The 13,011-nt window shown below is 50.2% G+C and overlaps 1 protein-coding gene across 1 annotated transcript; it reads left to right on the top strand.

Annotated features, from left to right (window-relative positions):
- Positions 1-1,261: 1,261 nt before the first annotated feature.
- Positions 1,262-12,368, top strand: TSR1 (TSR1 ribosome maturation factor). The gene is made up of 15 exons (XM_056865092.1): positions 1,262-1,384; positions 2,693-2,796; positions 2,896-3,112; positions 3,202-3,336; positions 4,309-4,733; positions 4,885-5,044; positions 5,718-5,887; positions 6,717-6,916; positions 7,439-7,601; positions 8,306-8,416; positions 8,670-8,802; positions 9,651-9,767; positions 10,846-10,986; positions 12,009-12,083; positions 12,181-12,368. The coding sequence occupies exons 1-15, from the start codon at positions 1,267-1,269 to the stop codon at positions 12,348-12,350; spliced, it is 2,439 nt and encodes an 812-aa protein (XP_056721070.1). The 5' UTR covers positions 1,262-1,266; the 3' UTR covers positions 12,351-12,368.
- The last annotated feature ends 643 nt before the right edge of the window (positions 12,369-13,011 follow it).

The raw sequence follows: 13,011 nt of genomic DNA, 5'->3' as shown, positions 1-13,011 counted from the left end.
TGCAAATTGCCCTCTGCATGGCTGCAGCAGCTTTGGTTGAGGAAAAATATCAAATTGATGGAAGAACAAGGATGGTTTGGCCCACCAGGGTCATCTAGTCCAACCCCCTGCACAATGCAGGAAATTCACAACTACCTCCCCCACACACCCCCAGCGACCCCCTACTCCATGCCCAGAAGATGGCCAAGATGCCCTCCTTCCCATGAACTGCCTAAGGTAATAGAATCGGCATTGCTGTTGTGGTAAACGGGGGTTCGGGGGGGGGGGAGAGACCCGAACCGTTATTTCAAGAAAACAGTTTATTCTGGCAGCTGCGACCCAGAGGCCCTAATGGGCAGAAATCTCTGAGTCCCGATTGTACTTAGGGAGAGATATTTATCCAAATTCAAGATATGACAACCCATCAACATTCAGGGTAAAGCTGATAGCACTACAGACATAGAGGCGCGGCAGTAAAGTAACAGTTTCACCCAGTTCTTGTTATTGTTTACTGTAACCCTCCGTGACTCTTGCCCCAGTTACAGCACTACAGACACACAGAGATATCCTGCCCAGCAACTAGCTATTCCCTTGCTGTCCTAATACATTTACAGAAAGGAAAAGGGATTATTACAAATTGCTTAATCAGTGGAACTTCCATAGTCAGGAGAAGTCTACCTTGCTGTCACATTGCTGACAGATGGCCATCTAGCCTCTGCTTAGAAACCTCCAGGGGAGGAGAGCTCACCACCTCCTGAGGAAGCCTGTTCCACGGAGGAACCGGTTTGACTGTTAGAAAGTTCTTCCTATGGTTCCCAACCGGGGGTCCGTGGACCCCCAGGGGTCCGCGAGAACTAAATTAAGGTCTGCGAAACAAAGTTATAAACCCATAATAAATTAATATTTTCAATTAAAAGTTCTCTATTATAAAAATATATATTCAAATATTATTCTAAGTTTAATGTTTAGCTAACAGTTATGATTAAAGTTTATTTTCAAATTCTCAGAATTATTATTTTGAACCTTGGACGGAAACTCTTTAGATTTAATGTCAACCCGTCGGTTCTGGTCCGATAGAGACCTCCCCTTCTCCCCATTGGAGGACTTGGCCTGCCGCTCAACGCCCTGCTCGAGCCCAGCCTCTCCACACCCCGCCTCCTTCCCTTCAGGCTGCGAGCGAGCAGGAGGCTAAGCCCCCACGAGCGATCCCGCCCCCGGAAGCAGCCGCGCGAAGACGCTACTTCCGGCTCGCGACCCGGAAGTGTCGTCCAGGCCTGGGAGCGAAGCATGGTTGTCCCGAAGGAGGGGGGCGGCGGCGGCGCCCACCGGGCCGGGGCCCTGAAACAGCAGAACAAGCCGCACAAAGCGGGCAGGCACCGCCGCAACAGCGCCCGGAGGCATGCCGGTGAGCGCGCCGGGGGAGGGGCGGCATGCGGCCGGGGTCTCGCTTTCCCTTTCTCCGGGGAAGGTTGGGGCCGCTGAAGGGATGATGGAGCCTCTCTTTGCAGAAGTAGAAAAGAGCAAGAGCCCAGCAGCACCTTAAACACTAACAAAATATTTTCTGGTTGGGTATGAGCTTTCGTGAGCCACAGCTCGCTTCTTCAGATAGTAGAAAAGGGCAAGAGTCCAGTAGCACCTTAAAGACTAACAAAAATATTTTCTGGTAGGGTATGAGCTTTCGTGAGCCACAGCTCACTTCTTCAGATACAGCTTATCTGAAGAAGCTGCATTATCGAAGCTGTATCTGAAGAAGTGAGCTGTGGCTCACGAAAGCTCATACCCTACCAGAAAATATTTTTGTTAGTCTTTAAGGTGCTACTGGACTCTTGCTCTTTTCTACTATCTGAAGAAGTGAGCTGTGGCTCACGAAAGCTCATACCCTACCAGAAAATATTTTTGTTAGTCTTTAAGGTGCTACTGGACTCTTGCCCTTTTCTACTATCTGAAGAAGTGAGCTGTGGCTCACGAAAGCTCATACCCAACCAGAAAATATTTTTGTTAGTCTTTAAGGTGCTGCTGGACTCTTGCCCTTTTCTACTACTGCAGACAGACTAACACGGCTACCCACTGTGAATTCTCTTTGCAGAGGTAGTTGAGTCCCGGAGGGTGGCAAGAACAGACCCCGGCACCTTCTGCGCCCCGCCTTTATGAGTCTCCAGAGGTCGGCGGGGGGGGGGGAACGAGGAGAAGGGCGTGCTTCGGGTCCGTACAGCGAGGAAACTGCTCCCCTCGTCCCCTTTCATTAAAGGACGTTTCTCTGTCTAACACGCAATAAAGTTTTGTAAAGCTTTTTTAGATTGAGGAGGAGGGTTGCAACGGTAATGCGGGCCCCAGTCCATGCAAGCATCTTCAGGACTTTTGTAAAGGCTCTCAGGGGTCCTTTATAGGGTTGCCATCCTCCAGGAACTAGCTGTAGATTTCCTGCTATTACAACTGATCTCCAGCCGATAGAGATCAGTTCTCCTGGAGAAACTAGCCGCTTTGGCAATTGGCCTCTATGGCATTGAAGTCCCTCTCCAAACCCCGCCCTCCTCAGGCTACACCCCCAAAACCGAAGAGGGACCTGGCAACCCTAGTCCTTTAGGGCAGCAGGTAGAAAAGTTGTAGGGGTTTGAAACGACATTTTCTATCTCCAAAAGCACTTTATGTACCTGCATGTGAATATTATAGTTCTGCTTAGTAAGTACTGAGAGTCACTTTTATTCTTTCTTAGTCGGGGTCTCTGCCAAAACCCTCAGCTGTCAAAAGCGGCAGAACTTGGCCAAGTTGGATCGCAAGCATCGGGCATCGCAGCTCCGTCAGCAGTCCAAGGAGGCGGTAAGCTTATCAGCAGGCATGGAAGACAGGAGGAACTGAAGCTGTTTGCTGCTCTGAGGAAGGGCAAAGAGGACTCACTCTTTCTCTCTGTCATCACAGGTGCTGGCAGAGAAGCGAAACTTGGGCCGCAAGGATGGGCCGCCACACCTGGTGGTTGTGGTCCCACTGCATGCTAACATTGACAGCCAAAGTGTCTTGCACCTGTTTCAAAGCAACGACTCTTCCGTTGTGCACCAGGCTGAGAGGGGTTTCCCAAGCTTCACCTTTCTGTGCTCCCGAACTAAGTTGCGATGGCAGTTTGTGGTAGCTGACAGAGGTGAGGACGTCGTCACAGACAGATTCGGCTGTTTACTGACACATTCAGGGTGTGCTCAATCTTCACTAGTGCAATTCTTATTTTTCTAGGGAACCTCCTTGCTGTCCTGGACCTTGCTAAAGTTGCTGACACCCTTCTTTTTGTGCTGGATGTACTTGAAGGCTGGGATACCATTGGCAACAACTGCCTCTCCTGCATATTTGCACAGGGCCTCCCCAGCTATGGTGAGTGTGGCAAAAAACCAAATGTATTGGTTGGTGAGTTCTTGCTTCCCTGGATTCCTTGTAGCTTGTAATAGGGTGGTTCAGCCTTAATGACCAGGAGAAATGCCTGCAGTGTAGACCTGTTGATGGGGAGGTAAGACAAAAGGGAAAGCTTCTCCTTTGTGGAAAGACTGGTTAGTAGCATTCATGAGGACTAGGCCTATTGCTGGCTGGTACCCATTAGTGCTGGGTACGGTATGTCTGTGCATGGCTGTCCTCGACAAAAGACACGGCTTTTTTGGTCCTAGCTCCGGCCTGGTGGAATGCTCTGCCTGGTAACATCAGGGCCCTCGGGACCTTAGAGTTCAGACAGAGCTCTTCCACCAGGCCTATAGTTGAGGACAGCTGCGGGTATCATCTTCAGTGGCCTCCCAGCCCCCCCTTCCCTTATTCTAAACTTTATATGGATTTGAAGGGGTGGCTGCCTCTTTGTCTCTGCCAGCATAATGGAAATTGGGCGCCATCTGATTTTAATTATTTTAAATTACAGGGTTTTATTGTTAAATGTTTATTTGTATTGATGTTGTTGATGTATGATTTTAAGTGCTGTTACCCACCCTGAGCCTGGCTTCGGCCAGGAAGGGGAGGTTAGAAATTGAAAAAAAATTAGTAAATATCAAATGTTGAGGATAGAGAGGACCAGTTTATGCACTTCCCATTTGGCTAGTATTGGATGAAAGCAAGATGCCGGATGCAGTACTTGGTGTAATCTTGCAAGACTATTCTTGTTTTATACTGGCTGTCTAATGTAGAATGATTGGAAGGGGAGGCAGTGGATTTCTAAGCAGCATTGCAAGGGTGTTAAGCTTTTGCATGGCATTTCCTGCCATACTGTGTTTGGTTTCCTCTGCTGCAGGGTATGTGCCTAGGTTCCCGTGGCTTTTGTGCTGCCCTGCCAAGGCCCAAACTTAACCTCCTCTGTGTTGTCTGCAGGCCTTGCTGTTCAAGGTCTTGCTGACCAGCCCCTGAAGAAACAAATTGACTTGCAGAAAAAACTGAGGAAGATTACTGAGAAGAGGTTCCCCGAGGCCAAGCTCTTCCCCCTCGACTCAGAGCAGGAGTCTGCACTCCTGCTGCATCACCTGGCCACCCAGAAACAGCGGCACCTGGCATTCCGGGACCGGCGAGCCCACCTGCTGGCTGATGCTGTGGAATTTGTATTTGGGCCAGGCAGTGCCCTGGTGGGGACTCTGAAGGTGTCTGGCTATGTGAGAGGGCACAGCTTGAACGTAAACAGTTTGGTGCATATCTTGGGCCATGGGGACTTTCAGATGAGCCAGGTGGATGCCACTCCAGAGCCATTTGTGCGGAACCTGAGAGGTGCTAAAGGGCAGCCTAGAAAAGGCCATGGCATGCAGGTACGGTTGGGTTCTGTTGCCCTGCTGGGAGGCTGGGAGTGAGCGAGGGGTTAAGCATCTGTACGTTCAGAGGAGGACTGCCACCTCCAGTGAGCTATAAAGCTTCCCCCTGTGGCCCACGGGTGGCAGCATTGGTGCTTCTGCTTCCTAGGACAACCCTTTCGGCGGAGTGGCTGAGATGGAGGAAGATGTACAGGTCTTAATGAGAGCTGATCCTAGCAAGCAGGAGTCTCTGCAGTCAGAGATCGTCCCCGATCCCATGGATGGAGAGCAGACCTGGCCCACCGCGGAAGAGCTGAGTGAGGCAGCAGGTGAAGTCTGGAGTGGCTGAGAAGGACGAGACTTCTTATTTATTGAATGATTTATATTTGGACTTCTAGCCCACCCTCCATCCCTGGCTGGTCTCAGAGCGGGTTATATCAGATAAAAAAAAAACAATACATACAATAACAAATCTCAAAAATTCAATCTTATTAAATTACAAATTCAAAATCTAAAACAGTAAGCGCTCACTGTCTGCCCACAGGGCCAAGAGCCGACCAGAGGGGAAGCAATCTGGGTCCCCTATAAGATCCGATGGAGGGAGAAAAGTAGTGGGGAGGCCACACATGATGGAAACTCTTGCTGCCCTCAACCAAAGACATGGCGGAACAGTTTGGTCTCACAGGCCCTGCAGAACTATATTCTCTGTTCTCTTCTAACTGTCCTGTTTGGGGAGAGTGTGTGTCTCATCCAACTCTCCCTCAAGGCTTTCCAATTCCTTGTGGCAGCTGAAAACAAAACATGTGCCACACAAGACATTGGCAGTCCTCTGGACCTGGCATTTCTGATTGTGCATGCCTACGTTTGTCACATCTTTTTCGGGAACGCAGCGTATACTGCTGCAGTCTCAAGGCTAAGCTCCGCTGTTATAGAGGAGGCTTGGCCCAGGGTGATGAGGGTTCTGTGTTTGACATTGACTGGCCTTCTCCCGCACCCCTGTAGAATGCCTCAAGCAGACCAAGAAGATCTCCAAGAGGGTTCCCAAAGGCACTTCCGCCTACCAGGCCACCTGGATTGTAGATGAGCAAGAAGGCAAAAGTGGCAGTGATGATGAAGATGATGAGGCAAATGAGATGGAGGAAGAGATGTTTATAGAAGAGGCAGTCTCCCAGGTAACAGAACTGGTGGATGAAAACAACTGCTGGTTCCAGGGCTGCCTGGCTAGAATGTGTACAGGACGTCAAAGGGCAGTGGTTGCTGTCTAGTGGGCTTTACTGGTAAGGACAGCACAAAGCTAGGGAGAAATGAGACCTGTGATGAACCAACTGGAGGCATGGCAGAAATCAAGTATGCTGATCTGGAGGGCAGCAAACGTTAGCTTGGTTACTAGCTCCCTCACCCAAGCCTAGAAGGAGAGGAGGCATTGCTGTGGGTGCTGGGGATGATTGCTGTTTCCTGCCTTCCTCAGTGCAATGCAGGTAAGGACTTGGGTGGGGTGTTCTTCCCCCACTTGGCTGAGGTTCGTGTCCCTACTAGACTGGCAAGTGGATCGGTGGATTCCTGTTGATGGGGCAACTAGGCGAGGGAACTGAGAAGAAAGCAAATGTGTGGTGGGATATACAGAAGAGTCTTGCTGTAAAGGCTGGCAGTATAGGAGAGACTTTGCTGGAGACATGGGCCGTTTATGCATGGCTGTTTCCTCTCAGTCACCCCGCTTACTATTTCGGGGCTTTGCTTTGATTACGTTTGCATTTTCCGACTGTCAGAGGTTGCCTCATTCTCCCCGTGGTTTCCTTGGGTTTTGCCCACATTTTCTTGGTTTGTGTTTAGCCAGCATACAGAAAACACAAGGAAAATGCCCGGGGAGAGTAAAGTGACCATGAGGAAACAACCATGCATAAATGGCCCAATGAATTATGTCCTGGCTTTGTGAGCTTGGGTTGGCCCTATATTCTGTGTCAGCTGACCCTTTACAGACACTGTGCTGTTTTTGTGTCCCAGGATGGGAGCAGCAGTGAGGAGGAGGAGGCAGTAACTACAGAGGATGAAGAGTGCGAGTCTATGGGGCTGCCAGAGACCGAAGAGGATGCTGAGAAGATGGAGGAAGAGGAGGCAGTGCTGGAGAAGTACCGGCGGGAGCGACAAGATGAGATGTTTCCAGATGAAGTGGATACTCCCCGGGATGTGCCGGCCAAGATCCGGTAAGAGCACTACTTCGTTCCGGAAGGGGGAAAGCAATGAGTTGGGGGGGGGGCAGAACTTGCAGCAGCTTGCTCCCCATCATGCCAGGTCACATAGCCAGGCTAGCTTGTATTAGGTAGACAAGTGCTGGAGCGTGGGGGGGGGGGCTCCTTCCCCATCCTCCCCGAATGGTTTGTAGCGATGTGCAGAGGGTAGGATGCTGACATGATGGGCAATCCAATTCTAAGACTCCCAACACATTGTAGGAGGCATAGCCAGTGTCCTGTGACCACTGGAGAGGGTAAATAGGTGGCAGATGCCTCCCAACTAGGCACTTGGAAGCACTACTCCATGAGACACCCTTAATGTTGTCCTAATTCTACTCCAGGATAGTACTTACACCAGTTTTGTGCAAATGAGGCTTGGCACCAGCATCACGATAAGTTGGGGTACGGTTTAGCGGACATCCTACATTGTTTGGAGACTGAGTTTAGGATTGTGCTATAAGTCATGGGATGACCTTAACGCACGTTGACCTGCAGCTTCCAGAAATACAGGGGACTGAAAAGCTTCCGGACATCTCCATGGGACCCCAGCGAGAATCTGCCCAGGGACTACGCCCGGATCTTCCAGTTCCAGGATTTCTTCCAGACTAGGAAGCACGTCTTCCGACAGCTGGAGAAAGAGGACGACGATGGAGCTGTGGTAGGCGCTTCCTTTCTCAGTGCAGCCTTGTTGCACACCCGTCCCTTCCCCTCCCCAGGGCCACAGGGGGTAGCCGTTAGTCTGTCTTGACTTTCACTTTGCTGAAAAGGGGAGACTTGAAAGGGATTTGGCTCAGTTTGGCTGCAACTCCTTGCTTCGGCAACTGGTAGCAAAGATGTGGTTGGTCACCCATGAGCAATGCCTGCTGAAGGCCAGAGAAGAGGTGGAATGAGATTTCCAGGGGATGGGGCTGCAGAATACATGCCTCTCCCATGATCAAGAAAATCTGAGATTATGCAAAATGAGAGAAGTAAACTGGCATCGTATGTCCATTTTTCTAAAGAATTTCTCTTGGGTGGCTTTCAGCACATTACCAAGCTTTTCTTCTCTGAGGAACTCAAAGAGAACTTTTTGAGGCGTGCTGCTGCTTTGCAGGACCTCCTCTTCATCTGGGCTTGTCCTTGAATCTTTTAGAGGGAGGGGAAGGGCTCCAAGTATCTGGGCTGGCTCTTCACACATGGAGCCCACTTCTTCATGAAATGAAAGAGGTTTTGTTCCTTTAGCTGCTGGGAAGAGGCTTTCCAAATTCTCCTTGGTTGGCAGCAGACACTACCTCCCTTCCTTATACTTGCTGCTTACAATTCAGTGCAACTTTTCGTTCACGGTGCCATCCTGTCTCCTCTGCCTCCCTGTCCTTTCCCCAGGTTGGCCGTTACGTGACGCTTCACATTTGCAATGCTCCGGCCTCTGTAATGGAAAGTTTCCAAGAGCAGATGCCTTTGGTGGTCTACGTACTGCTCCCTTATGAGCAAAAGGTGAATTGGGAAGATGATTTGCATGTCTGTTTAGTGGGGTTGGGAGGTAAATTGTGCCTCCTTCTCCATGTAAGAGAAGGGAAGCCAGTGATGAGTTTTCACCGCAATGTCTGAACCTGTCCGATGCCTCCTGACGAGCCATTGGCGACCTGAGGTTTCCCTTGTCCCTGCAGAGGTGTGTGTCTCAGCCACTGTGCAAACTGGGTAATGCAGAGGGCTCAGACTTCCTTCTGGTTTTCCTTCCCATTTGCAGATGTCTGTACTGAATCTCCTGGTCAGGCGCTTCGCGGGCTACACTGAGCCTGTTCAGGCCAAGGAAGAGGTGATAGTTCATTGTGGATTCCGCCGCTTCCAAACTTCGCCACTTTATTCTCAGCACAGCTCAGGTGGGGGAGTTTTGCTCTGTAGCCCAAGATTCTGGTGGGAGGCCTCTACGCCTGGGAGGGAGGGGAAATAGATTCATAAGATCCAATCTTAAAATCATAACGATCATGAAATCTGGACAACATCTAACAATTTAACAATAAACAAGACTAGCAGACAATTTTCTATACAAAATAATACATTATGTGTTCAAATTTTAATGAAACCAACTGCAAGTGTGTACATGCAGACAGTGTGACTTCTGACAGAAAAGAATCAAAATCCGTAAATGGGACGTTCATGAGTCCATTCAACAGCAGAGCCAAACACGGGAGGGAATCTTCTTCAGTAGGTCTGGATGTACGTACCAAATAATGTTCTCTTAAGGGGAAAGAAACTTGAAAATCCACCATACTTTTGGTCCAAATTGCAATTTTCCAGTCGGCTGATGGGACCAGCCACATCTACAATGGTGTGTATTTGCCCCAGGGGACATTTTTTGGGGATAAAAGGGGCCATAACTCAGAATGCCGAAGGTCACAGGCTTAATCTTTGGTGTCTAGTTAATAGGAAAGCAGGACTGGGAAGGACCTCTGTCTGAGAGCACAACAGACTGTTTGGTTTACTTCTGCTCCCAGAATAGAAGGCTGGCCCATGAGGATTGCGCCAAGTTGGGAATTACGGTCTGGGAGCAAAGGCAGCGGTTGAGGGCACATTTGCATTGCAATTGGAAAAGGGGTTCAATCCAGGTGTGTTTTACTGAAGATACCTGTGCAAGAGCTCTCATCATCTGTCCCTGAAGCCAGCTCAGAAGGAAGGTTTGGCTTGCAGGACAGCTGCAGAGTCTAAATGTGTTATTTCCTTCCCTTAGCATCCAAGTACAAGCTGGAGCAGTTTCTGCGGGCTGATGGCACCACCATGGCTACCATGTATGGCCCCATCACTTTCCCGCCAGCTTCTGTGTTGTTCTTCAAGCAGAAGAGCGATGGTGAGTCAGGCACACGACGGAGGGCTTTTGAGGTTTTGGCTTTCTCCCCAGGTGAACTTGCCGTTCCTGGTTTTAGCATGCCACAAAGCCAGAGGGCTGAAAGCCTGTGTGTTGGAAGGGCCAGAGTAGACTTGGGCCCGGAAGCCACAAAGTTCATTGGCTGACCTGGAGCTAGTTGCAATTAATTCATTGGGCAGTGGAGGAAATAAAAGGAGGGGAGAGCTTGCATGTCACCAAGTCTTCCTTTGAGCATGTAATGTAATAGCTGTGCAGCTCGTTGTGGCTAACTTTTAGGAGAGCCTTCTCCAGCTGGAGCCTCCTTTTGCCTTAGGAACGTCCATTGGGACGCTGTTCTGTGTTCTATGTTAATGAATGAACAGATGTTTGTGAGGGGTTGAGAAAGCAGGGCCTTTTCAGTGGTGGTGCATCCTGTGGGAAGTCTCCTCAAACAAGCCTGTCTAGCACATCATTCTCTGTAACCAAAGCTTGTAACTATTAGTGGTGTCGGCATCTTCTACAACAGGGCTAGGTGGTTCCTGGTATATGCCAACAGCAGCACATAAAAACATTTTGCTTGGCATTCAAGAGCCAACTGAGGCCCTGGCAACATGGCTGGGGGCAGTGGCCTAGGAAGAAGCCATGGATTATGCCCCTTGTTGCCTTTCAGATCCATACAGGCTACCAGCCAAGGCAAATCCTGCTGCTGGGACTTGGCTTGCTGCAAGTACAAATCAGTGTGTCTCTCCTCACCAGTTTTTTTTTTCTGGCTTAGCACCTTCACATTGCATTTTTCAGCACTTGGGCCAAAAAGGTTGATCATCCCTAGGCTTCTTTAAAATTGCTTTCAGATTTGGGCTGGGAGCTTCTCAACTCACTCACTGCACATTGTAACTGGCTAGTTTTGGCTCTTTCCCTGTTGTTGAACAGCCAGCTGGAAAGGTAGCTTACACATTCAATAAACAAATGTAACGCTTCTAGGACTCTTCACCCCGATCCTAGCTTGCTTGTCAGCCTAGTGACTTCTGCTCCGTTGTCTACTGCTCAGTAGTCTAGTGCCATCTGTTTTTTTTCTCCCTAGGATCACATGACCTTCTGGCCACAGGTTCTCTCCACAGCGTTGACCCCAACAGGGTGATCCTCAAACGGGTGGTGCTCAGTGGCCACCCTTTCAAGATCCATAGGAAGATGGCTGTCGTGCGCTACATGTTCTTCAACAGAGGTACAGGTCCTGAGGGAGGATTCCCTAGGGCCCAAGTGCACCCTTGGCACGCTTAACACAGCAACTGAGGAAATCTCTTAGTCTTCTTTGGTCAGCAGGCAGGGTGCAGCCCATGTGCTGCTCTGGTTGGCCTTAAGTAGCTTTGGAAGTAAGATCCCATATGTGCATCCGCACACATGAAGCTGCCTTATACTGAATCAGACCCTCGGTCCATCAAAGTCAGTATTTTCTTCTCAGACCGGCAGCGGCTCTCCAGGGTCTCAGGCAGAGGTCTTTCACTTCACCTATTTGCCTGGTCCCTTTAACTGGAGATGCCGGGGATTCCTGGGACCTTCTGCGTGCCAAGCAGAGGCTCTACAACTGAGCCACAGCCCCTCCCCTAAAAGACAGTCATATTTTTATCATCTTTATGGCACCATCACAAGAAGCTGCCTTATATTGAATCAGACCCATGGTCCATCAAAGTCAGTATTGTCTACTCAGACTGGCAGCGGCTCTCCAGGGTCTCAGGCAGAGGTCTTTCCCATCACCTACTTGCCTAGTCCCTTTAACGGGAGATGCTGGGGATTGAACCTGGGACCTTCTGCGTGCCAAGCAGATGCTCTACCACTGAGCCACGGCTCCTCTCCACACACACCAGCCTGTCACCCCTTTGAGAGCCAGCGCTGGAATAAAAGGCCAGTTCCGTTAGCATAACGCTGTTGAAACTTAATGAAACCACTCAGTGGTTTAGAGGAGTCTTGAGGCCAGGAGTGGTAGGGCAAGCTGATGACCAAGGAAACTTTCCTGGCATTATTATATTTTCTGGGAGAAGTGCTGGGGCTCTGTAGAATGCAGGAAGGAAGACATTAACCCACCACCCAGCCTGCTTAAATTTCAGGGAGCGTCTGTCCATGCAGGCAGCCTGTGCAGTTGCAAGCATGAAGAGCTGTATTCTGGGATGCACCCATGGGCAGGGATATGGCAGTATCTAATGATATGTGTGGTATCTGCTTCCTTCTCATTCTTCTCTCTCGCTACAGAGGACGTGTTGTGGTTTAAGCCAGTAGCACTCTGGACCAAGTGGGGTCGGCGGGGGCACATCAAAGAGCCTGTGGGTAAGTGGGCTGGGCCAGTGGTATGGATTTAACCTAGTGGATCTACCCCCCCTGATTACAGGGTAAGCAGTTTATCACCTCTATTCTCTGTTGCCAGGTACCCATGGCCTGATGAAATGCCAGTTTGATGGGCAGTTGAAGTCCCAGGACACAGTGCTGATGACCCTGTACAAGCGGGTCTTCCCCAAATGGATATATAATGCCCATGTTCCAGGACTGGGCAAGATGGGGGAGAGCGCCCTTTGCCAAGGAGAGGAAATGGACTAGAAGCTGCCTGGCTTCATTTGCACCTTGTGGAGGGAGGTTTGAGAAAAGTGTTGGTCCTAAGGGGCCCAGAGGCTTATACCCTCTACACTTGGAAGAGCTGGGGACTGGGTGGCAGGAAGGAGTTTATCTGCCTCCATTCTTGCTCAGTGCTTCCGAGGGGTCTGGGCCCCTCCTGCAGCTGCCTTAACACACGTTCAGTGAATAAAAAATTATCATGTGCCTGCTTTGTGTAAGGGTCTCTCTCAGATTCCCCCCCCCCCATGAACACATGAAGCTGCCTTAAACTGAACCAGGCTCGTGGTCCATCAAAGTCAGTATTGTCTAAGACCGGCAGCGGCTCTCCAGGGTCTCAGGTAGGGGTCTTTCACATCACCTACTTGCCTGGTCCCTTTAACTGGAGATGCCGGGGATTGAACCTGGGACCTTATGCATGCCAAGCGGATGCTCCACCCCTTAGCCACAGCTCCTCCCCATCCCGCGGGGGATGCAGAGGGGCGCACTTGTGGGCTTTGCTCTGTTCGTGCTTCCTGCCAGGGCCCCCACTGCCCTGCGGCGGGTGTTACTCCTTTGCTCTTTCAAGGAACGAACACGGCTCTCGCACGTGACTCTTCGCTCGGTTTCTGCGCCGCCTCGCAGCCGCTATGCGCAGAAACATTTTGTA

The sequence above is a fragment of the Euleptes europaea genome, chromosome 19 (assembly GCF_029931775.1).
Source record: "Euleptes europaea isolate rEulEur1 chromosome 19, rEulEur1.hap1, whole genome shotgun sequence".
Classification (NCBI taxonomy): domain Eukaryota; kingdom Metazoa; phylum Chordata; class Lepidosauria; order Squamata; family Sphaerodactylidae; genus Euleptes; species Euleptes europaea.
Note: the sequence above shows the minus strand (reverse complement) of the source record. Positions and strands in the feature narration are given on the sequence as shown.